The sequence below is a fragment of the Lonchura striata genome, chromosome 5 (genome assembly GCF_046129695.1).
Source record: "Lonchura striata isolate bLonStr1 chromosome 5, bLonStr1.mat, whole genome shotgun sequence".
Taxonomy (NCBI): domain Eukaryota; kingdom Metazoa; phylum Chordata; class Aves; order Passeriformes; family Estrildidae; genus Lonchura; species Lonchura striata.
In genome coordinates, this window is record NC_134607.1 from 11,315,116 (window position 1) to 11,341,642 (window position 26,527).

General features: G+C 34.7%; 1 protein-coding gene across 7 annotated transcripts in view; it reads left to right on the plus strand.

The window, feature by feature from the left end:
• Positions 1-26,527, plus strand: part of CCDC91 (coiled-coil domain containing 91) — a 116,040-nt gene that overhangs the window by 66,936 nt on the left and 22,577 nt on the right. For 6 of the 7 annotated variants that reach the window (XR_002465785.3, XR_013339998.1, XM_021535088.3 and 3 more), the window contains 4 exons: positions 8,788-8,880; positions 9,055-9,123; positions 10,572-10,748; positions 22,302-22,415. Coding sequence is in view for 5 of the 7 variants with exons in the window: in XM_021535088.3 (XP_021390763.2) it covers positions 8,788-8,880; positions 9,055-9,123; positions 10,572-10,748; positions 22,302-22,415 (453 nt within the window). In the remaining 2 variants the exon portion in view is untranslated. The remainder of the gene's footprint in view (positions 1-8,787; positions 8,881-9,054; positions 9,124-10,571; positions 10,749-22,301; positions 22,416-26,527) is intronic. The other variant, XM_021535092.3, reaches the window with a different exon arrangement.

The window sequence follows — 26,527 nt, forward strand, 5'->3', positions numbered from 1 at the left end:
AAAATATTTACTTCAATTGGAAACTCAGTTTCATAGGAGATAATAATTTTCTTAGAATATAATTTCAGAATATAATTTTCTTTGATTCCAAATAATTGCTTTTATAACTACTCAAAATGTGCTTCATGCTTCTCTAATAATTGTTTTTTTATTAACTTTGATTATGTTTTTCTTCTCTTGAAAGAGGCTCTGTGTTTTTCCCATCTGATGGTGGTAATTATTAAATTTTTTAAATGCCTGATCTTGAAGGGGCTATATGCAAACTAGATTCTGAGAATCTTGTGAATATTTGCATTTTTAGGAGACATTGGCCAAATTTTTTGCAATGAGAGTAGTAATGCTGAAGACTAGCAGACTGAAAATACTAACACTGCAGTGGGCATAACTTTTCTGGTTCAATAATTCCAACTATAATAGGTTTGGAAATTACTTAGAGTACTTACCTTGTCGCCTTCTTTGAGCATTTCCTCTCAATTCCCAGAAATCTTGTCATTTGCTGCTGCAGAAATATTTGTTTATTCATTCTCTTCAAAACCAAGTACTTCTAATCAGTCTTTCCTGTTACGTTTTCATGTAATTCACCTTCACATAATTAATCTAGTTGTGCATTTTTAGATCTGTTACTCTTTTGCGAAGAGTGAAGTTTCACTTTCTTGGAATTTAAAGGAGCAAAAAACAAGGATTGATTAAAATCCTGTGACAAATTTGAGAAATGAATTTCTGAATTCCTGATACGTCCTTGATTGCCATGTATATAGACAGAATCAAAATGAAAAGAGCAAGAATCAGCTTTTCCTTTGCTGGCATGGCTTTTTGTTTGCCTTTTTTTTTTTTTTTTCTAAATTCTGAAAATTTTTTTCAGGATTTCTCCTGCTTGAGCAGGGAAGTGGGACCAGATGACCCACTATGATCTCTTCCAGCTTGACCCATTCTGTGATTCTGTCGTTCCATGAAAAGAAAAAGAAAAAAACCAGTTGGTACTGGTTTTTTTTTTGGGTTTTTTTGTTTTTTTTTTTTTAATATAAACCCTTACCAGAGTTTACTGACTCAATTTCAATATACCCACTCTTACATGCCAGTTGGAGGTTAATTTTGCAATACCTTTGCACTGTTAATTCAGCCATGATACTTTTACCGTCTCCACCAAAAAATCTTATTTTGAAATTACATTTGCTTCCTTGAATTTGTCAAATGGCACTTGAAAGTAGGTCTGTAGAGTGATTATTTTTTACTTTCTCTCTTTTGCTTATATAACTTGTTATCTTTAAACATTCACTACTTGCTAGGAATTTATGCCCTCAACTCTTGTTGATACTCTGAACAGCTAAGCAATACAGAATGATTTTTCTCCTCAGTTATTTTTCTGTCAACTGTAGTTTAAAAAAAATGGGTTTGTTCTGTTTTGCTGTCTTCCATTATTGAATATTTTGCTGTTTACATTGATCATATTTTAGGAGTTAATTTCCTTTATTTCTTCCTGATAAATGAAGCAATTTATGAAGAACTCATATGGGAAATGAATTAGATCACAAACTAGAAGAAGTAATTGATACTTTTTTATTATTGTCACATTTTTATGAAATTGCTTATCTCTGTATCCCCAGGAGCTTGAAGTGTGTAGGGCTTTTAATCATCTCTACTACTATGTATGCTTTCCAAGAAAAATATTTTCATTATTAGATGTCTTCATATATCTTCCTACTTATTTATAAAAACAATGAAGTACTTATGCAGCAAAATGTTTTGAACCTAATTTCATCCTCTGATATAGCTCAAATGATACAGTTTGTGCACTCACTGTATGCTGCTGAGGGGAACTCCGAGTACAAACCTATCCTTGGTTATTTTATTACAGCTATTACACTTTTTCTTTTCATTTACATTGTTTTAGCTTTTCTCATGTAATAATGTTTTGCTGTTTCCTGAGCTTGGAAAAGCTCTGCTGCTTTGTTAGACACTTGGCTCTCAAACTGGCAAAAATATACAGTTCAACCATGCAGTAATAATTTGAGGAAGTGGAAATATGTACCAGATGTTGGAATTCTCCTGATAGATTTTCCACCTTGCATTGCCAAACACTTGAGATGCCACAGATAGTGAGGACAGTGTAAGAAACCAGTTACAATTACCAGTCCTTATAATTTGACTTAGGCAGAGCTTAGCAGTGCTGAAGAAAAGGTGCAGTATGAAAGAAAATGCTGTTAAATGTAGACAACCTTATTTAAAGGAGCAGAAAACCATTACTAGTATTTTAATAAGGTTGCCTTTTTCCTCAGGATAATATTTTGAATAGGCTGTAGAAATGGGAATATTTTGATAACATTACAAATTCATGACGTATTTTTATTACATCACCTTCCTCTCCCATAGATAATAATGTTTCCCATAACCTGTATTATTTCTTCCTACTGTTAGATCCCTTAATTAGAGACAGAAATAAAAGTAGAACTTAGTGAGCTAATGTTTCTTTTAAAATAAGTGAACAGATTTGAAGTGTTGAATTCTTAAGAAGCCTCATCTAGTGTTTTATTTTCCATGCTGTGAATGAAGTGCTGAAACATTTACAAAATATTCCTGAAGATAATTTTCCTCAAGTCTTGAGGGAGAAGGATGGTTCTATGTCCATATATTGTGAAGGTACAAAAAAAACCCAGTATTGCAGATGACATTAATTTGTTTTTCTCTATTAAACAATTAACTACAATGAAGTTTCATTAGATTAAAAAATTGAGAAGATACTTGTTAAAAAGAAAACTGGTCTTTCACTAAGGGTGAATTGGACATATGAATGTCTCAATATACTGGTTTTGGTAATGATGGCATTTAAAGAAGTTTCTAAATATCATTTCTTTAGTGTATGATAGTTGTTTCCTGAGATGAAAGATCTGTGGAAGAGGAAAACACCAATAACTTGTTGCAGTGATACATCAATTAATGCAAGGCCTCTTTTTCCTGTTTTGTTTTAGGATAGTCATATTGACTTTGCTTGTTCCGTGATATTCTTTGCAATTTAATTTTTGGATTATTACCTAACTGACTACTTTTACATAAGGTATGAATAGCAGCTGACAAAATTAATTAATCCCTGCCAAATTTGGTGATCCTTGCATGATGATTTATTCAATATTGAGAAGGAACCAATCTGCAGAAACATAAATTGGATGTCCATTACTATAGCAAAAAATAATACACTTTTAATTATGGATGAAATCCTGGACACATTTCATTTTAAATGAAACAGTACAGGACTCAGAAATAAAGTATTGTTTTAAAAAAGCATTCCAGTTCATGCAAGACACTCAATTTTTTGTTTGACTTTAAATTTGGAGTTTAGGATTAATAGGAATATGCAAGGAATTGTAACTGCACTAAGTTAGAATTAGTTATTGATAGCTTTAATGCATCATTTTAGCTGTAAAGGAGCTCATCTCATGAATTATTTCTTTCACCTCATAAGTTAGTTTAGTATCTTCTATGTAATCCTCCAAATTATGCTTACCTGAAAGAAAAATTTCACAATTCTTCAGAAATGAGTTCAATATATAAAGATAACAGAGAAGACTGACGAGTTGCTATTGTGATTAAATCTGTTTACAATGTCTTCTCTGACTCACATTCCAGGAAAAAAAGAAAGATTTTTTGGATTTCTTTTTTACAGGAATCAAGAAAAACCACAGGACCTCTGTATTTATATTTGAGTCTACATCAAACGATTTTCATTTGGAACCATTGCCTAGAGAACTTCTTGAAGGGAGAAAAACATTATAGCCTATTTTTGAATGCCTTTTGTTTTAAGCTGATTTTCACAAGACTCTTCTTGACCCTCATGCTACTTTCCAGAGGATAGGGTAGAAATACTAGTATTTCTCTCCACTGTGGAATATCTCATTTTAGAAAAACTTGGGGCTTTTCTTCTATTTTTTTTGGAAATCTTTTTCCTATGTTTTACTGGGCCATCATGTCATGAGACAATTTGCTCCTCAGAAGTTTTACAACTCAGGATTTTGCCCTCTTAACCCTATACTCCCTGTCTGAGGAATAAAAGAAGGTCAATTGTAGCTTTGTTGGAAAGAAGTGAGAGTGCTAGGCTATGGAAACCAGATAAGGTGATGTATTGAAGAGCTGTAGTATTTGTTGTATCTAAGCTGAAGATTTTTTAGATCTCTCTGAGTATCTCTCAGTAGTGTTTAACTCTCTGCTGTGCCTTGCAGATAACATACACCGTGTCAATGTGCAGCCTAGGAAACTTACACTGGGTGAAAATTTCCCTGGTGCTCCAAAGTGCAGCTTTTACTGACATTTACTTTTGTCCCTCATTGATTCATTCATCCTATTTCCAGTTCTGTAGCCATCATTTTTTATCAGTTTCCATCTTTGCTCTTCATTCCAGAAACTCAGTAAGATACATTTGTTTATTAACAGTTGGATAATTGGATTCAAAGTTCCAACATATTTAGATTTTTTTTCTGCTTCTTAGGTTGTTGATTCATAAAAGAAACCATCACCTCAGCTTCTGTTTAAAAACTTCATGGACCTTTGCAGGGGTTAATTGCTTTTTTCCAAATTTAAAGCTTCCTATGTAAATCACCCTCCTAACATTCACAAGAAGCCTGGAAGATACTTGGTTACTTTTCACAGGACCATTAAGTCTGATGAACTCATTATCCTGCTTACAGGAGGCAAATCACTCTGTCTTGAAAGCTTTTATTAGGTTTGCTGTTTGAAGCATGGGCAGTGTGCTCCTGACGTGTACAATTACAAGGAGAAAGTGGTCTCTCCATTGCGTGGAATTAGAGTTCAGGGTATATATAGCTCAGAGTGGTACCTGAAGTCTCAGAGCTCTTCCATTATTCCTTTAATACTGTCTGAGAGAGAGGAACATGTTGATAATTCTTACCTGTGGAAACTGCAAATGCTGAATGAGATTCATTCAACTCTCAGCTTTTGTCTGGGTTTAAGTCCTGGTGAGAAAGGGAGGATTTGTGAGATAAAGCTACTTAGCTGTAGCCATTTAACTCAAGAGATACGATCTTTAATTCTGCAGTGGTCTATTGTTCAGAGGTCTTTACCATAACAGAACAAAAATCTACAAGCCAAGTAAATGAACCTAAAACTTCTTGTAATCTCCTGTGAGCTAAAAATACAAGGACACTTGAAAGCTCTAGAACATGGAAGGGCTGAAGTGAAACGCTCTCATCTTCTGTTTGTTTTTAACCTTCAGAGACCAGCTGAGGAAGCACTGATGGTATGTAAAGTTTTCACTGTGAGCATTTAGTACCAGACTCCAAAGTCATTCTGCATGTCTAGAAATTCAAAGTACCAGATGCTTCTCTATAGTAATTTCTACTTAAAAGAGTTTGTGGATTATTTTAAAATCTGAAATACAAACCTAGCTGCCCAAACTAAAGAATAGTTCCAAATGGCTTAGAATAGCTTGTGATGCAGATCCATTAAAACTAACAGCTTGGAATTCTGTTGGTACAATTATTAATAACTTCCTTTGAATTGCTTTTCTTTTTTCTTTTTTTTTTTTCTTTTTTGGCCAAATCTGTCTGAATGCTGTCATTATACAGAGAGAGCTAAAACTTCTTTGTTGACAGAAGCCTTTACTATCCATAACTTCCAAGATTTCCTGCTTAAGTGATATGCAGAACCAAGATCCCTGAATATACCTTTGAAAGATCTGTACTTCTGAAATAAGGAATTCAGATGCATTCAGGTACATTCTTTTCTAGAAAATGGATTAATAGTACCACCAAGATCACTCTACATCATTTTAATAAGCACAACTTTCTGGGACATTCTGTGCCTCTATATGAGGCTGTGGGGCATAGTACTGTGGTGAAAACCAAGACATTCTTGATTAGGAAGTAAATTGCATATTAATTACATGCAGAATGGAAGCTTTAATGTTGTATCAATACTAATTATGTTATATGGGTTTTCTGGAATAAGACCTGTTTGAGGGAAATGCAGTTCACATAATATTTTATTCTGTATTTTCCATTTCCATTTACTTTTTTTTTTCATAAAATTTATGTAATGCAATAGCTTAATATATGTTTCTCTCTGAAGAACAAGAGTTACCAGCTGTAGATTCTGAGGCCAAATAAATAGTTCTCCAAGGTATTTCTCTGTGACTAATACAAGACAATTTGCTTTACTGGGTTGTATGGACAGGTGTTGCAACATTTGTGATGATAAATGATCTTTTGGAAGTTCAGATATTAAGGTAATAATCTATGGGAGGATTATTCCACATGAATAAGCATTTATATTACAACAAGAAAGGACATACCAAGCTATTCACAAGAGACTTACAGTATTGAAATTATAAATTCTGTATTTCCATGAGTAGATTATACTATTTAATGTAAAATAAGTTGTATTAAATTATGACAGAAATTATTAGCTTCTATTTTGAAAGCTGATAGGATTTGTATTTAGGGTTTTTATTTGTAAGGACATTTAGAAAGCATTCTAAATGCCCTTACAAATACTTGACTCTGGTATCTTGAAAAATATGAATAATGTGTTTTTATAAACAGATACAGTTCTTCATAAAGTTCCTGCTGAATTTCTGTGATTTCCATATAAATCTGAATGCAATACCATATAGATTTTCTAGTCTACCAAGGAAATAGGAGAGCCTAGCTTAATCAAAGTAATCACACTTCAGTCACAGCAGCCTTCAGGTTTTCGGAATTGTTTAATTGCTAGGCAACTTTTTTGTAGTTAGAGTTTTGGTTGTGATACCTGTATTTTTTAGGATTGCAGATCCCTGACAGGTTAACGAGACATTAACTCTGCATGGAGGTTTAGATTAGGTGGAGCACTGTGGTCATCAAACTGGTTCATCATCATCATGGGGACTGACATTGATTTTCTCCACTGGCCTTCTGGACATGTTCTATATTGTATTAATGCAAATATCTGCATTACTGGACTTCCAGGATGGGCTGAATGATTTTTTTATATGTACATGGAAAATAAAATTTTAAAGCTCTTCTGGAGTTTAGGAGCTGAAAATTTTGGTCCCATTGAGAATGGTGTGAAATATGTCTGGTAGCTGGCCTGTTGTGGCAACTTGAAATGTGGATACAGGTAACTCAGAAATCTGATAGACAGTCTTCATATAAAACCTAGAAATCTGATGGTCAGACTCAAGCTGGAATTCAGGTGTAAACTAGAAAGTCTCATCTCTGAACAAATGGACTTCTATTTTATTGCAGGTGTTTTCAAGATAGAGGTGATTTTCTCTGAGGCACTCTCCTTAGAATCTCCTGTGCCAATTCTCAATGAGCAAAATAAAGATTCAGTATTTTGCTTAGCATGATTAGTAAGCTTGGATTTGTGGCATATGTCTGCAAAAATATTTGCATGTTTTTGTTTTATATTATGTCATGTGAAATAGCATATTTGTAACCTGTGCAGTTAGTCAAATGAAGAGTCATGGAGAGCATTTAACTAATAAAATCCATTTATTGTTTCATCTTTGACTTACTGGGAAAATGTAGTTTCTGTAAGTGCCCTGATAGTTAAAGCTAATGTCTGAAAACACAAGAAAAGTGAGTTACACATCATTAAGTATAAACATGATGTGAATTTCGCTACTCCTTCCACAGATGTTTTCCATTAGAATATGTCTGCCACATTCAGACCTATTTTAAGTAAATTCACAAGGAAATGCCTCTTTACATGTTTATCCTGGAAGGGCAGATAGGCGTTTTATTTTATAAAGCAGTCTAAAAGTTTTCTATTCTTCAAATGAAAAAATATTTTCCAGAACATAGTATTGCAGTTTGGTAATGTATTTCTACCTGCCATTAGAGACACTTAAAATTAAAACATAATAGAATTTGTGAAACAGAAATTACTGTTTCTTAGACATGCTGGTGAAAGGGGGATTTGCCTGCTTAACTGTATGTGTAAAAAATTTGTTATATACACTTATACTAATACAAAACTCTACTATAACTTTCCTCTCGGTGATCTTGTAAAATGTTACTGCATTGATACTGTACTTTCAGGTTATAATAGATAATCTCTTAAATAATTTGTAAAAAAATGAATGACTTGTTAGCAATTATATAATGACAAATAGGTAGCATCAATAATTTCCAGCAATAATTTTTGAGTTTGGGAAACAGCTTAGCTTTTAGAGACAAAGCCCACATCCTGCAAATTCTTTACTTGATACAGAGAGAAAAAATGGATGTGATTTTGAGCAGTTCTATATCTGCATATAGAATACATGGTCACTTCAGAGATAATTTTCTCCCTGAAAAATGTTTAGGATGACAGGAAATTGACAAAACAGCAGAATACTCATTTGTTCACATTTCCTGGCTCGCCAGGGTCACAACATCACAAGTGGTTGAAAGAAATAAATTTGCCTTCTACTCTCTAGACATACAATGAGGTAGTGCAAGACTAATTTAAATTCTGCAACTGTTTGAATGAAATAAAGTGTGGTGTTGCTTAGACCATCTTTGTCAATTGTGTAAGTGTTGCTTTTACATAGTGATTCATTTTTCAAGTTCCTTCAGAATACATTTTAGACTGAAAGGAAATATTAATTATTCAGGAAACAAAATATTTCTTATTATTGGAATTTTTCCATGACATGAAATCTCTTAAAGGAGTGCTGGGAATGTAATTTAACTGAATCTACATTTGAAGTAATTTTGTGAGTAACTAACAAGTCGAAGTGTCTTGGATGAATTCTTTTCGTCTATTTTACTCACTGGCCATGGTTAGCAAAATATGAATGTTTTCTCCCACTAGCATCAGCGACTTCTTGACATTTTGGAAGCAGAAAAGGAAGTGTTAGCAGAAAAGATAGAAGAAGCTATGATGCAGCAGTCACAAAAGCACAAGGTACTGATTTCGTTTACCAAAAAAATAAGAGACCAGCACATGGAGTTTATTGGGAATGATCCTGTCGCGGTTACTGACAGGAAGAGGAGCTTTCTTAAGCACTTTGACTGTTTGAAATTATTTTAGCCACTCCTTTATTGTCTATTGCAGTTTAATTTTTCATAACATTTACAGGAAGTGCTGGACAAGTGTTTGAATGAAGAAAGACAGAGAAGCAAGGAGGCTCTGGCTGCTGCTGCAAAGGTATCTCTCTAATTAGTGGACATGCCATGTGGGTTCTGTGTGTGTGTCATTAGAAATGCCAAGTTCAGTCACTCACTTTTGTTTCATAACTGTATCAAGCTCTGCGTTCTCATCTGTGCTTAGAAGAAGCTGATTCTACTGAAGATGAACATATCTGCTATATCCTATGCCTTGATGCAGAGAAGTAGCTTCTCTTGGACAATATCCTCTGAATTGCTTATAACAAGAAGTCACAAAATCACAGTTCAGTTGTGGCTGTTACCTAAATATTTGTTTTTGTGGTCCTTTGACATCAGTGTATCTTGATGTGAAGAGCTAGGTAGCAGGGTCAACTGATGATCTTTATAAAACAATTATGTCTCATATAACTTTCATTTAATATGGCCATCTTCAATGAGGAGAGAACTATTATTAAAATCATATACAATCAGGGACAATTTTAACAGGTTTTGAATTATTTTATATAAGCTGATGTTTGGCTAAAAGTGACTATTCAGTTTTTAAATATGTTTTCTTCTGTATTTCATTAAGTGCATTGGTGTTAGGACAATAATTTTGTAAATTTTAAGCTGATAATGGTTGAATATAATGATTGGGGAGAAAATAAAACAGTACTTCTTGTAGCATGGCTAAGAAGCTTTGGGAGGGAAGACACATTTGTTTTAACAAATGTATATTGGCTAATTTTCTACAGAAAATGCTCAGACAGTTTTTGCACTATAGATATTTGTAGATAAGAGCAGGAATATCTCTTACATGGGTGCGGATATTCTCAGAGAGAAACAGAAAGTATCTAACCAGGCAGAAGCCTGAGAAACTGTTGAGAAGAATGTAAATATGGTTCCTTATCTCTATTGTTGTTCACATTGTTTATAGTTAGGTTTTGCCACTGTGCGTCTTTCACTGCACACCAATAAAGTGAAATGTTTTCACCTCAGGACCAATAGGGTTAGTCTACACAAAGCTCTGTATAAAAGAGCGATGTATTTTGAAATAAATCAGAGTTATACTCTCAGCCTTCTGAACAAAGTCTGTTCATTCCCATCCTGCCTCAACAGTCACATGGGAATATCACAGGAGGCCCATTATGTGCCTATTCCTGCATAGGTTTGCTACCTTCTTTTTTTTTTTTTCCTTTTTTTTTTTATTTTTTTTTTTTTTTATTAAGCAAAATAGTTATGAATGCCTGTGTTTTCAGTAGGTGGAATTTAAGAGCCTTCCTGTAACTTCCTTTTCCTTTCTGTAACTACACAAGTCATTGAGTCATTACCCAGAGGTAATACCTGCTTGGTAGCACTGTAAGAAAAATTGAACCTCATAGTTCAGAAGTGAAAATATTTACATCCCATATCTTGTCAGCTCGTAGCCCTCATTAGAAGAAGGTGATATATATGAGTCATTCAGGTTGGCTGTGTTGCTCATCTAATTGTGCCTGGTCTGTTTCAAAGGCTGAAAAAGAAGTAGTGCAGGAAGCTGTTATGAAAGCAGTAGAGGAGGAGAGGAGAAATATGGAGAAGATTCATGCAGAAGAAAGAAAACTGTGGGAAGCAGAACGTGATAGTCATAGAGAGAAGATTGCCCAGGCTGTTTCAGAAGCCATGCAAGAGCAAAGAAAGCAGAATCAGGTTAGTATATTTTACCCTTCCATGCACGTGCTTCATGTGTTTTTGGTTTTACTTTTGTATGTCTTCTGTGGTTGTGGGAGATTTTCCTGTGACATGTGTCACTTAGTTGATATTTGCAATGCACAGCAAGCAGTTTATCTTCACCTAGACTGTGTGTATGGAGAGAGGCTGGCACATACAGAACAAAATATAAAGGTACATATATTGAAATTATATAAATCATGCCTGGTTTTGTCCTCTGACTTCAAAAGGAGCCCAGGATGAGCAGCTCAGAGAGTGGTATTTATGCTGGAAAAGTTCAGATGACTTCCATACCTGTGGGAGACTAAAGATGTTACATTTGTTCCTTATAGAATGGGTACAAAATAAAGAGAGAGTTACAAAAACTGGAAACGTTAAACCAGTAATGAACCAGAAATGTTTGCAATCATTGGAAAGGTGTTTCTATAACAATAAATGTATGTCACTTAACACAAATTGAGAGGGACATTCCCAACTATGCTTTTAGCATTTCTAAAAAAATTGCAAATTAAATATGTTAAAATTGCAAGTAAATTGCTCTTCCAAAAGTTGCATTTTTTGGTCTGTGATGCTGGAAATCTTTGGAGGGGCAGCCTGTGAATTCACTGATTTCTTGGTGGCATATTTGAATGTTATAGTCTTCAGAAATTTAAGGAGTATATATTTCATTAGTGTGTTGGAATTTGATATTGCTGTATTTTTTTATGTGCTGCATAAGAAAAAAAAAATAACCCAAAACTTAAGAATTTGAAGTGAAATAAAAGTACTCTTTGGAAATAGACACCATTTCCCTTTCCGGTGTTAAACAAAATAAATAACCTTATATACCTAATCAGCTACAAAAAATAGTTTTGATGTTCTGACATTATCGTATTCTATATTGTCTAAATTCCTAGTGTAAATACAAAGATTTTATTTTTTATATCTTCTTTACTTTTAAATGTAAAGTATCAAATGGTGAAATTTCAATTTTCAAGACTTTCAGTGAGCCTTCAGGCAGTCAAATTCTTCTTCGGAACAGAAGGATAAACAGATGAGTTCAAAGGTGAATTCAAGCTGAGAACAATTGCTTGGGCTTTAGTTAGGTACAAATCATTCAGACTGTCCAGAATGAGAACTGGTGCCAGTGGTGTAGAGAATCTGTTCCTGGAAGGGAGAGTGGTGAAGTGTTCATTTACTGGAGTAAAGACAGCAATTCTGTAGCTTGTGGAACAGGAAGAGATTAAGAGGAGGTGGGCTATGGTAATGAAGTTTGAGAAAGGTTTTGATGCATGCTGAAGATTTCAGGTGAAAGAGTCCTGTGGCTGGGTGCTGGAGTTCAGCCAGGATTCTGTGTTTATGGATTTGGGGGCACTGGGTGGCCTGAGTGTGGGAGAGATGTGGGCTAAGCTGGGCTAGCGACTTGAGGCAGGTTTGCCTTCACTCTGCAGGGTGCTGCAGACTCTCTCATGGTTGATGTTGCCTTTGAACTTGTCACCAGACAGGATGATTTTAAAAGTAGTTTAATATGGATGGATATATTCTTTGATAAAGTCCTAAATCTGCTGCCATGTCTGCATTTCCCTGAGGAAGTGACTCAGGCCTCTCCAAGGGACAGGTTTTTTCACTCAAGTTTCTTTTAGATCAAGTAGTTCCTAGTGTGGAAGTGCCTAGTGATGTACTTGTTGTGGTGCTGAGCAGCACTGAGGTGTTGGAGGCTCTTGAGATTAATTCCGTTGTAAATATCTTGCACTTTATGTACTCCTTTAGTACTGTCATTAGTTAATTCCATTTCTTTTAATACGAAACATCTCTAACAACTTTTATTGTAACAGGAATAATTTCTCTTATTTGATTATTATTATACATGATTATTTCACCTTCATGTCAATGTCATTTTTAAAATACCTGATCTATTTTTAATTAAGGAAAAATGCAGTTTTTCTTGAGATTTCCAAAATTGTCACATATGTCTATGCAGTTACATTATTTATATGAAGTTGCACTCTTTATACACAGTATATATGAAGTTACACTATTCTCTAATTAATAAATACAAATTCCCTGGGGAAGATGGACTTTCATGGAGAAATTGGCATCTTAGAGAAATTTTCCCTTCTTCCTATGCCAAGAACTTGCATATCTCCTTTAAGCCGTTGCACTTATAAGCATACACCAAAAAAGCTCATAATTTTCTGTCAGCAAAAGAAGTAATGTAGAGCTGATGGGCCAAATGATTACTTATATGTGGTGTCAGATACAGCTTGGGTTTAACAATGAAAAACTCTTGGGCCTACAAGGCACTTAGTGTGTGGGCAGTAGTTTTTTATGTGTAGAGCCTTCCACAGAGAGTCATTTCTTATTTATGTTTTGTTTTCTGCAAGATTTGCCTTACAAAAGCTATAACTGCACTCTTGACTCTTGTAGTTATTGTTTAGGCAATAAATTGTCAGCTCTGTAAAGGCCAAAATGCAAACACAGAGTCTAACATTTTAGACAATGAAATATAAAAAATCCTAGAAAAAAAATGTGTTTTGCTGTAAATTGTTTCAAAGAGATTTACTTTATTGATTTGAACTAAAAAAGGAATTAAGCTTAGTATTAAAGGGAAGGACTTTTCCTTCACTGGTGCAGTAAATCTCCAAATGGGAAGATCACAAAGGGTCTGTCTGGTCTTCTGCAAATAGGTGAGGCAGAATGGCTTACAGTCAAAGTGCCCATAAATAAATTCTAGAAATAATTAATGGAAAAATTCAAAAGCATTGAAAATTTTATTATTTTCTTCAAAATGCAAACCCATGGAGAAAAAGGCGTTTTCATCTGTATGGTGCAAGAGTTCATAAAGGACATATTTTAAAAACTGTAACATCACTGTTTACTGTTAAACATATAGGTTATGAAAGAGGAAAAATAATTTTCCATGTAAAAGTGGAATAAATTTGTTGACTTCTCCTTTACCCTCTAGACCAGAGAAACATGATTAGGAGTTTTGATTCATTGGTTTAAAAGAGTAATTTGCCATCCATTAATTTTCTTTATTAAAATAAATTATGTTGTTTTTTTCCACCAGTTTTTGAACACATGCACTAGAAATTATATGACTATATATGAGAAAGCAAATGGAAAAAAACATTAAAGTATGGGTTGTTTACATTTCATTGGTTAGGCAGTTTTAGTAGAAGAAAACAAAGGTTTGAAGATCACATTTGTGCTAAATTAGGTGGTGAAATTTTCCTTCATCATGTAAATAATTTGTTTGAAAGAAGAAAAGATGAATGTTTGCTTTGCAGGGATGATATAGGTATTGGTTTAGACTTTTTTGGTGGTGGTGTTGCAGAGTGGCCAGGAAAGAGATCCAGAGGGGATCCAAATCTGGAAGGTTTATGCAGATGCCTTCTACTTGTGAGATATTCATGCTTGACAAAACTTTGTCTTAAAAAAAATATTTGTCCTCAATCAAGTTGTTGTCAAGTCTGCAGATCAGGAAACGCTACTTGCATTTAAAATTTATTATACTAATTTAACATTGCCAGAGAAAAATTGGAAGACTTAGATACAGTTTAATAAAGAAATCATATTTAATATCATTTTTTTGTTACCAAATATGAAACAGCCAAGTAAAGATAAACTTACATTCAAATTAGGAACTAAAACATACTGAGTTAATATCTCAACTTTATGGAGCAACTTTGACATACCACCTTCCTTGCTTTTTCTTTAAGAAATTAAAGGATTACAGTAACAGGAATATTGTTTTGGGATTTTTTTTAATGGAAGCTTTTCATGAAAGCTTTGACTGTTCCAGTGACTTGGGATCTTTACTTAGAGACATGGTATTTGTACTTAAAGGTATTATTTTTGAAGCCATATAACTCTAAGAGGACATATGAGATATTTAACATCACCAGGGAAATGGAAAAATGTTTTTTAGTTCATGCTCTCGAGGTTGTGAAGTAGTAGAAGTCCAGATGATTTTGATTTTGATTGAGACTGGCAGCATCTTCAGATTTTATAATTGCGTTTTTCAGATGTTTCATGCTTTTATAAGAGGCTTTTTGTGGATTCTTGGTTGTTTGTTATTTTTTTTTTATTTAGAAGAGCATTCTCAGTTTGGGGGAAGAGCAAGCTTGCATTTTAAGTTAGGAAGAACAAGCTCTCCTTGAAAAGAACTAGAAGTCTTCTGATTAAAGATAATGTTCATTTGCACAGGAACCTCATGATCCTCTTACAACACATTGAAAAGTCATCATAGATTAGGAACTCATCTTTTTAACAGACTAGATGTATCTTGGCATGTCTCCAGTATTTTCTTTTATATTTTTTCTGGTGTTTTTTTTACAGTGGCATCTTCCCTGCAAGGAGAGTTTAACATCTGGTAGTTGTCAGTGTTGAGAGTGGTGAAATTCCTCCACTAGAGTTTTTTTTTCTAGAACACCTATTTTAATAAAAAGTGGGTATCCTCTAAATAAGGAGGAAGTATAAGAGGTAGTGTGGCTGAGGCAGAAGCATTTTACCCCAGAATCCAAAACTGCAATGAAACTCCTGGGGTATGACTCTAGACTGAAAAAAACCAGTGGATAATTCTCTCTATCCTTCTTTACATTTATTTTTACTCATTGAAAAAACTGAAGTCCAAAAATTCTTTGGGGATATAGGATGATGATATCCATACAATTCTGAATAAAGGCTGCTGTATTAAGTTAATCATTAGTGGGGAATGAAGAGTAGCTCCTATAGCTATAATGCACAGAGCTCTCTGCATGGCAGTTGTTACCATTTTACAGAGCCAAATACTCAGCTACACAAAGGAGGTGACATCCATGGTGATGTGCAAGAGAATTAGCAAAAGAAATGGAAGAGAATTTATGCACCACTATTTTTGTTTTAAAATAAATTCATTAAAAGTAAAAGGAAAGCTGGCAGCTGCAGGATGAGCCCTAGAAATTTAAGTCCATCTCACAGCTTGAAATAAATAATTTTGCTAAGGTATTTGAAGCAAAGAATCACCTTTGTCATTTCCTGAAGGCTTAAATTTAAAATACTGTATATAATCCAGTGTAGTTTACCCTAATGCTTCAGGGAAAAAGAGCCTGAGTTCATCTCTGCCATAATCCACACAGCAGATTCATTAGAGACTCAAGTGCTCAAGTGCTCTGAAGGCTGCAAAAGTTTAGGAAAGAAAAAAAAAACAAAACTTTAATTTATTAAAAGAACTAACATAAACTCTGCTTCCTCTTGGACATGAGGAAAAGCAGTAAGGCAAAATTATCTTACCAATGGGAAAGTATTTCAGGAAAACTGAGGCTGTGGTATCTCATTCAGCCAAGCCACAGCTGAGATATACAAAGAAAAAATATTTTTGCAAGAGAAGTTAACTAAAACACTTGTAAAAAAAAGGGGAAAAAATGAACTTTTCAGTGGTCTTTACTGAGTAAATCTTCAAGAATTAAAGACTATTGAGTATGTTCTCATTTCTGAAGGTTCATGTTGTGGTGTTCTTTGCAGAGCAATAAATTTGTAATCTATGGTCTTAGAAAGCATTAATGCAATTTTACTGGCAAACATCTAGATGGTTGAAAAATAATTTATTATTTAAATGGTGCTTAATGCATTTCCATGGATTTATGAATATCAGCATATGCCTTTGCTTAGAAGGTATAATAAAAATGTATAGAAAACTAAATCCTAAAATAAAAATGTATAGATCACCTAAATCCTAAAGAATGAGTGGCTCCTTACCTGCTACATTATCATAAGTTTTTTGGTTCTCATCTAGTTGAGAGAGTGCTTTTGCTGGTAGTTTGGCAAGCCTGAAGGAATTTGGTATTGAAATTCTCAAGGATTTTCATACCCAGTCATGTGTAAGGGAATAAAAGATAAATAAATGAGAACATGAAGTTGTTGCCTTTGTTCTAAGGCAAACAACCTTAGAAGGGTTTGGATCTGGCTTTTGTTTCTTTTCTATGAGTGCTAAAATTTGCTTTTAAATTTTTGTTGAAAATTACTATTTGTCTAAATATTTTTTCCCCACTGCCCAGCATTTGAAAAAGTTTTAAGGACTAAGAAGGAAAAAAGGTTTTCTAAAAAGTTATTTCCCACTCTAGCTTTCAGTCAGATTTATTAGCTATTAAATGGCCCTTTCTTAACCCTGTAATCTGTAAAAAACCAATTAACTTTTTCTCATGCATCAAATGAGTAGGTATTGAAGGAATTTTTTGGTGGACAGTGTAAGGAGAAAAGAAGAAATATATGGGGATTATATATCTGTCTTGTCTTTTCATTGTTCAATAAATTAGTTCTGTTCAAGATTGCCTCTTGGTTCATATGAAATTTAGAAGTCTAACTCACTTTTTCTTCCATGGCCCCTTTGTGAGCTATTTCTATATATAATGAAAATCCTGATAAATCTCTGTAATATCTCTTTATAAATGCACCACTATCACTCAAAGGTTTCTCAGTCTTTCTTTTTTCCTTTCCCACTTTCCAAATACTTTTTGCACCCACAAGACCAACCCTGTTGCTTATTGCTCTGAAATGTATAATGGTTTTGTTTCAGATCTAAATGTAAATATGTTTTTTTTTTGTTTACAGCATGCATTTAGTATCATATCTACAAAGAGAGGTACAATCTTCAAACAAAGTTCAATCTTCAAAGCTCACGTTTCCTTTGTTTTTATTGATGCATTTTTTTCTGTCCTTTGTAAATGCTGCTATAACTACTGTTGCAACTTTCCAGCCCTTTATTCCATCACTCTTTTTCTGTTAAATAGGCTGTGAACTGCTTTTTGCCTCTGTTTCAGGGTTTGCTGTTGTCTCTTTTTCCTCATTAATCACTCTCTTTATAGTGTTTGTTACCAGAAGATCAACTTTTACCTATATTGGCATTGCTTGCCCTTCTTCTATGATTTCTTTTTTACTAGGGAGGATTTCAACATCAGTCGATAGTAATTTAACTTCCTTGAAATTTAATTTCTTTATCCTCAAAGCTCTTTGTGTTTGTGATATACAGAGCTTTGAGGGCATTGTCAGTTAGGGGAATACAAATTATTATGTTTATCAGTCTCTCTTTGTCCACTTGTTATTTTTTTAATCTTTTACAAGGGTTTCAGTGTCCTGTGGAGGAGTCAGAATTTAAAATATTCCTTTTATTCTGTTTCTGAAGTACTTAGCAAAGTACCATATTTTTTAACGCAATTTCAGAAATAATTTTTTAATGACCCCATAGGATTTTGATTGGGTAGGTCAGTGGTAATCTTTGGAAGACAAAATGGTTTTTCAGTAAGGGGTTTGGACTGTTGTTACATTGCTCTTTATGTTGAGTATTTTGTGAACTCATACAAGAAGTTGTTGGGTTTTTTTCCTCTATATCCCAATTCCCAACTAAATAGTCTATTGATAATGATATCACACAATGTGCTGGAGAAGAACTTGCTGTTCAAAGGGCCTCTCCTCCTATTCCTCTTCCCATTATTGTTTAGCTATCAGTGGGAGTGTGTGCTTACATTTCTCTCAACAAGGTAGCAAATCATTATTTTCAGTTTTACTTTCTTCTTGGTGTTCCACCATCTTGCGGAAATATTAGTGTGGCCAGTGTTTGTGGAGACACATTAAAGAAAATTCTGTGGAATCCTGGATGTGTGAGGAAGGACACAACTCAGTAGTGCTGAGTGGAAAGAGATCCCTGACATTAGATGAGTTTATTTTTAATATGATTGCAAAGTCTGGAAAAGGAATAGTTTGCAGCATACAGACCTTAACCATGTCTGAGTGCAGAAGTAGATTGTAGTAGTTTGTAACCACCGACATTATAATTTGACGCTTACTATTTTCTGAAAAACCACTAACATTGCAGTCTGTGGTTACATTTCATAGATAAAGTTTAGTGCTGCCACCTTATCCTTGTGTGGAAACAAAAGAATTTTCCTATAAAATGGAAAAGCTACATATGGCTTGTTTTATTTTTTAAATACTGTCTGAAGTTCTCTGGTGTATTCAGTACACTGCTTTTTATTTCTGTCTTCCTACAGATTTATATGTTGTGATTGTGTGGTTGTCATTTCTAATACATGGATGACTGTGATTTGTCAATTGAGTATTTGAATATCTTTATTTTATTTTTGATTAGGTATTCCTAATCTTTTAACTGGTGTCATGTCAAGCACATGTATTGAGAGAATGTACTTGCAGCTAAGGCTTTGTTCAAGAGGAATATGTAATATTTGAATTTAAATACCTTTATATTAGTTGATAATTTACTCTAACGACAAAAATAGAGCAAAGACAGTGACTGAGTACCTAGACTAGAGCACTTAGTGGAAGGTCATACAAAAGAAGTGAGGATTCTTGTCACAGAAGGAAAAACTAATATCAATGATTAAGATCAAAAGTATATGACTGAGTTGACTTGACTCGGGAACTATTGTGCAGTGTTTTCTCTTTGAAGACTTCTGAACTGAAAAGGGTTTTCTTTCCATTTATTGATATCACAGCAAAGCTGTCTTTAGATAGTCTCAAGTGTCATTGTTTCACAGGACTCTGCCCATTTTGAACTGTAGGTATGGGACAGTACAAACCATGTCAGCCAGTTCAAGAGCATTGTAAGAGGTTGTAGGGCCTGTCATTTTAAGACATAACCTGTGAAGAAAGCTGTGTGTTTTATGGAACTGTTTAATTTCTCCTGAATCCAGTCAGTAGAATAACATTTCAGCTCAGATGAGAAACAGATATTCGGATCTAAGAGAAATGGATCCGTATGATTCATCCTATGAATAATCACAGAAAAACCCCAACAAATCAAAAATGTTGTGGACACTGCCAGCAGTCTGGTAAATCCAAACATTGGGATGAAGCCTACTAAAGCAGGAGTCTTTTTGTCACATGAGATTGTCCTATTTGGTGGCTACAGGATCTGCCTGGTGACAGTAAGTGTTGAGATGACTTTCAGGTGGTTATCAGGAGGTGATCAGTGTCTGAAACAGAATTGTTTATAAATTGGGAAGATACATCAGCACTTAATTTGGCTAACTAAAATGTGGTAGATAGATAGATAGAATCACCTAGGTTGTAAAAGACCCTCAAGATCATTGAGTCCCCCTGTTAACCTCACACCGCCAAGGTCACCACTAACTCATGTCCCCAGTTGCCACACCTACATGTTTTTTAAATAATTCTAGGGATGGTGATTTAACCACAGCCCTGGAGACTTGTGCCAATACCAACGGAAATGAAAAAGAATTCTTTCCAATTATACTTTTTCTGTTTTAATGTCAGTACCCAATTCCATAAGGGTATTGCTAGTGGTTTTTGTTTCCTTGCATTTTATTCATAGACTTTTAGAATTTGATTGTGGCTTTATTTGGACTTTATAGTCCAAATACTTATTTGGACTTACTATGTAGAGTTTCTAGTATTATATCAAGAATATTTAACATACTTCAGTTGATTTTAAGTATTTTATACGCATAACATTTTCTAGATATTAAGATATAGCAGTTTATCAGTACTGTAATTTGCTTTGAAGTGTTTAATGAGATAGATTATGGAATTTTTTTTCCATTCTAACACAAGACAGTATTTTGGCTCCTTTTGACAAATTAAACTGGCATGAGAATATAATTATAAGAACAGCACCATTCTGTGATATGTAATTTTCTACTACTTTTTCTGTTAATTTTGCCAGAGTTCTGCAGTGAAAGAAACCTTTTTCTGGGGAGTTTTCTTTGGTAAACTGAATTAAAATAGAAAAAAATCATAATCACTTTTCACAACTATGATTTTCATGTGTACTGCATTCCAGAACAGTGGGGACTACATAGTTACACATTTTAAATTTGGGATTTTTGACTTTTTCTGCTATAAAAATAGCAAAAGTGTAGTTTTGCAGAAACTACTCTGTTTTGGAAATAGAGCAAACAACTAAAGGTAAGAAATAGAGCTTTCTTTTTCAGTTGAATAAATTCCACTGAAGGGACTTTAAAAAAATTTAGTTTGATCCAAGTGGGTGGATTATTCATTTTTTGCACTAATAGCATACTGTAAAATGCCACACTTAAATATACAGATGAATTATGCAACTTCATAAATATCTTCTATTAGAACTCCACCTGTCCTCCAGCCAACCTTCCCCACTCCCCCAAATCCAAGTTGTAAATATGTATCATAAAATGTCTGTATTGCTCTACAGTCAAGTAAACCTGTAAACAAATCTGTGAGCAATGCAGTGTTATATCTAACCAGCGAAGAGTAATAAGGACTCCATTTATATTTGCCTTTGATTTTCTAAGAATTTTGATTTAAAAATAAAAAATAATTATAAATCATGTATGTGAATAAATGCACTAGAAGTCGTGTTGTGTTCCTATTTGAACCACTGAGGTTTTTTCCATTTCCTGCTTAATTCTTCAGGGGCACCACTAGTGTTTCTGTTTCTTCCAATTACGAACGTCTAGAACAAATGCATAGGAATTGCCAATTTCTCCCTGATTTCTGAGGCATTCTGCATCTTCCCCTGAAAAATCATTTAAGATCAAGTGATTACTTTTACTGGGTGCTTTTCTTGCTTTTTGAAAATGTTACATTTTCAGGATTTATAGGAATCTGAGTCTTGTCATTTTGTTCTCCTGAATCTTGGAAACAGAACACTTGGATTAATAATGTCATTACTTATTCCATGAGTGGCATTGTAAAGCTGGGACTTCAGTTTAGGGACAGTGACTTTAGCCCGGCAATTTGTTTCCTTAACCAAATACTGCAGGTGATAGGGATGTTTTAAGAAGTTGTTCCTGGCTTTCTCTACTGTAATGCATTTGATGTATAGTAATGCTGATTTAGGGGGGTATCTTTGCTGCTTTTTGCTGCTGTGTACAGAATGTCCCTGGCAATTCCCAAAGCTTGGAAGCAAATTAAGGATTTTGACAAGTTTTTGGAGACGTTTACACAAAGCTGTGATAATCTGTATCACATGTTCAAACCGACTTTGGTGTTGTGGAAATGGCTCTAAACTGCATCAGGGGAGGTTCAGACTGGACATTGTGAAGCTCTTCTTTGAAAGAGGGTGGTCAGACACTGGGAGAGGCTTCCAGAAAGCTTGTCAGGCCCTAAGACTGCCAGTGTTTCAGAGGCTTTTGGAGAATCCCTTGATAAGTTAATTCTTGGGCAGCCCTGAAGGGCTTAGGCAGCTGGAGCAGATGATCTTGTAGGTCTCTTCCAACTGAAGTGATCTGGCCTGATAACAGCAACTGGTAAATCCCTGCCATCTCTGCTCCTGATGGAAGGTAAAACCTGAATTGCTTTATTATTTTCTGCTCTCAGGAAACATTGTATTTCTATTAACATAGCGTTAAAGTGATAATTTCTCTCTTTTTTTTCTCTTTCTTATTTACCCTTTTACCCGCCTTTATCAATTTTTATAATGATACTGCATACATTTAAGATAACTATAACTGGGAAAAGAGCGTAGAGGCAATTAAAATTTAGCAGGAGAAAAGGATTGACCTTTTATCACATTTGTGATTTTTTTTTTCATATACACTTACATGCTTTTCTTTTGGAAAGGAAATTGTCAAGGAAGCATTAATGGAGGAGCAGAAACAAAGTGAAAAGGCAATCGAAGAAGCAGTAAAAAGGACAACAGAGGAACTGATGGAATATATTAAAGAGCAGAAGAGGGTGAGTTATCAGTGGATAATGGGTTTCATCATGAACTGAGAAATTGATAAAGTTTGCTAAACCTCAAACCTCTCTTAAAATTCACAGGAAAACAGAATTAGGAGTTAGGTTTTGGATCTTTCACACATTTTTTTCAAACAATTTGTTATTATGATACCTTTCTTCCTATATATTGGTAGACTTTCAAGTCCATCACAAGCTGAAAAGCATACATTAATTGTTCCGTTAAAATTTATAGCATTTATTATTACATAAATTAACATAAAGATGGGGTATAAATGCTGTCTATCAGATTTAAATTGTGATCTGAGCTCAGAGCATAGAAAACATTTCAGTACAAATAACAGGTTCTGTTTTATGTTCACAAATTAACTTTATTGGACAGTTTTTATGCACACAAAGGCCATTAGTTTTTTCTTCTCAACCCATATTATCTGAGAACCTGAAAATGTACTGGTATTCTATTAAGTGTGATTTATAGTCAGTGCATTGGTCTTGTTATGAAATGTTGCAATGTTCTGAAAGTTGTTTTCAGATGTTCTATTCATGCTATATCCTGGCAATTTAATGCTTGTGTATAAACAGTAAAATGTAGCTCAAGGGACTTTGATTTGCTTTCAGTAGGAAAAGAAAAAATAAAACATTTCTCCCCTTTGAAGTTCTTTATAAAAACATAAGCAAAAAATAATTTTTAGAAACCTATTTCATATGGCAGTAGCAGCCTGAGCTCAAATTTCCGTATTCTCAATAAACAGAATCACTCAGCTTGAATCTAATGGGGAATGCTGTCCTGAGAAGGAAGTAGAAATAATGAGTTTGGCCTCTGCTTATATATTCCCTGCTTTTATAGGTTAAATAATACTATGGGAAATAGGATTTACCTTCAGAAGTTTCACTCTGCTAGTAGTTAAGATTGCAGTTGGGTGAGTTCCTTCCATTTTTCTGTGTATGGAGACATTTCCTTTTAGCAGGATTTATTTGATTTGGAAAGACAATTTAAACAGAATCCAGTGCAAAACATGATCCATAAGGATGTTTGAGCATATCTGAAGTCAGTTTTTTATGAAGGATAAGTTGTGGGGAAGGTGAAAGTAGGTCTACTCTTAAAATAACTTATTGTAACTTACCATAACTTATCATAAGTATCATAAATAAATGGGTCAATAAGGCATCCAGTGCAGATGTATATGAAAATATCACCTTCAAAGAAACAAAATCTTTGGTTTATCTGATAGGAGCACAAACTCCTTTCATTACATAGAGCATATTCAATTATTTCAGCCAACCTTTTTCTCTTTTTGATCAGTTGACACATATCTATAATTTTTTTTAAATCATACATAAGGAGAACTAGATTTTTATGGCATAAGATTTATAAAGACTGCCTGTATTCAGGTTGGAAGTGCAAGACTTGCTTAACTCCAAATAGCATAATAGGTTTTATATGATTACATAAGAGGCAGAGGAAATGGTCAAAACTCATACACCTATAAGAGTATAAATATACTTTATGGACTGTGCTAAGTAATAGTATATGTAAGGAATTCCTAGAAAGAACTCAGGGAAAATGCCTTCTCTAGGATTTGGAGAGTTTTTTGGGGTTTTTTTGATTGCCACAGGCATCTCAGGTACAAACTTGCAAAGGTAGTGGGCACTCTGTGTCATGATTGTTTTGAAAATCTATTTGTAGAACCCTTCAAACCATGGGCACAGAAGTTTTGTACTTGGTTAGCAGGGGATTATTTGAATTAGTAGAAAGCTGCTTAACAAAAAGCAACAATATCATGATGCTAAAATGCTGATAAGAATAAATGTAACTTCCTCTGTATTGAAGCAAAAAAAGTCACCAAACCTAGGGGAGAATTTGTTGGCATGTCTTTCCACCTTCAAAAAATGAACACTAAAGCTAAAAGAAAAGAAAAAAAAAAACCAAAACTGTGGTTGAAACAGATATTTTCATACAATAAATGAAGATGTGGCATGCCGAGTAATTATGCAATATGAACCCAGGTTTTAACAGATATATAGCACAATGTTGGAAGCAGTTCTAATTATATACTGCAATCTTAGTTTTATTTTCTCTGTTCTATAATAAATGAAGATTTTTATATTAAAAAAATGGGGACTTTTTAATGTTGCCACAGTTAACACCTTAAAAACTGTGGATATCTAAGATGTGAAGGAAATTTCAATCAGGAATTTAACTCTTTGTTATGTCATGATTATTTCCTAAACACCACCATTCCAAAGAAGACATCAAAACTGAACTGGAGTCAGGCTGTCTTGTCTGTTCAAAGACATTTTTCATCTCTACCAAACTCGTAGAGATTTATTTCAACATTTGTAACACCTTGAAGAATCCATCTGAGTCAAATTCAAATGCACATGTTAACCAGAATTGTTTTCCCCACTAAAGGTCCATATGCATTATGTCCCAAAAGTTATCTTTGTTAATTGCTTGAAGGTATACTTGACTGTGTAGTCCCGCTTTGCCTTCATCTGCAATAAATATCAAGAAGGCAAAACAATGCTTCAATTTATTGCTGGTGGGGTGGACAATGAGGGGAGAGAGGTGAAGGGTGGCACACAGATAAAAAAACACTGAAGTAGGGCTAAATGGCAAGCCACTGCTTTCACTCCTGTCATGCAAATAAACGTTCTCTTTGGTTTGGATTCAATGCATATCGTGTGCCATAGAGCTCTGTCTGAGACACAGATGTAGAGGAAAGAAAAATATTTCAGTTTGGTTAGAAATGAGTCAAGAAGCACTTGTCCTTGAGTATCCAAAGTCATGTGTTTTGATGAAAGCTCAAGATTCACAGATCTATTTATCAGTATTGTCTTTTGTTGCCTGATGTTCACCGTCCTGTAACCTCTGGCCCTGCATTGTGGTTTCTGATCACCTGAGTTCTCTGGAAGCACCCAGCTCTGTGAGGAGCCCCAGCACATTAATTGCCCTGAGATGCACTAATTGTCACATTCCAGCCCCTCAGGCTGTGCCTGCCTTAGTGAGCACAGGAAGTGTTTGTCAGCTTTTTGCATTAATTGTTTAAAAATTCTAGTGTTTGTCTTTATATTGAACGCTTGTGGAGGTATTCCCTTAGATGAGGTAGCACAGCTCTGGGTTTTTTTAAGGATTAATGGTTTTATTCTGCTCAAACAACTTGTTAATGTGGTGAAATATATGTACATGTCTGTACATAGGCTCTCAGGTATAGGTGTATACGTCCACCTTGGTGTTTGTTACCTGGGCAAGAGAGCAAGGAGTAGAGTTGTAAATTCTGATTTAGGATTAGAGCTTCCAAACCCTGATCCCTGGGCTACGCAACAGAAGGATAGTAGTGCCCTTACCTGATCTGTACAACTGCATTTCTTTTGCAATGGTTATATGTGTGTAAAGACAGTCTGGGCCTATCCCTGCTCCACTTTTTATGGACTTCATATGGGGCCCATTTACTAAATAGTTTGCTTCATCTGGCTGATGCTGAAGTTAAGTGGATACAAACAAAGCTTTTTCCCAAAGCGTAGTTTGTAAGAGCTCCAAGGAACTTTCAGATTTGTTGTTTGCTCCTGAATACAATGCAGTTCCAACGTGGACTGAAATTCTGGAGGTGTGTTGCAAGCATTCCAGATATGTGAGCAAAGGAGAAGTGTGATCATTCCCTGTGTAAGGTGGGGTGCAGATCACAGTTTTTCCCTCATCCTTTGCTTGCACTTTGTCTCCTCTCACTGGTCCAAGATGTGAAGGAGGTGCTGCCTGCAGCTGATGGTCCAAGGAGCTGAAGAGTGAAAGGCAAGAATTGCTTTAAGGTAATAAGGTGAATTTTCAGAATCCACTGGTCTGAGAGAAGCCAAGCCAGCTGACTTAAGACAGTAATGCTTCATCTCTGAACTGAAAATAAGCTTGAAAATAAATAGTAGAATAGCAGATAAGCAATATCTGAATAAAATAATATTGGTATTGCCATATATTAGTCTCCTTGCTTCTTAATTGTAGGGAACGCTGAGCTCCAGGACGGCTTAGATGAATGGAGACGAGAGATCTCTGAAGGCTGCTCTTAGGATATCAGGTTTATTAGGGATGGAGAAAGGTCTTGCTTAGAGCTGCCAGA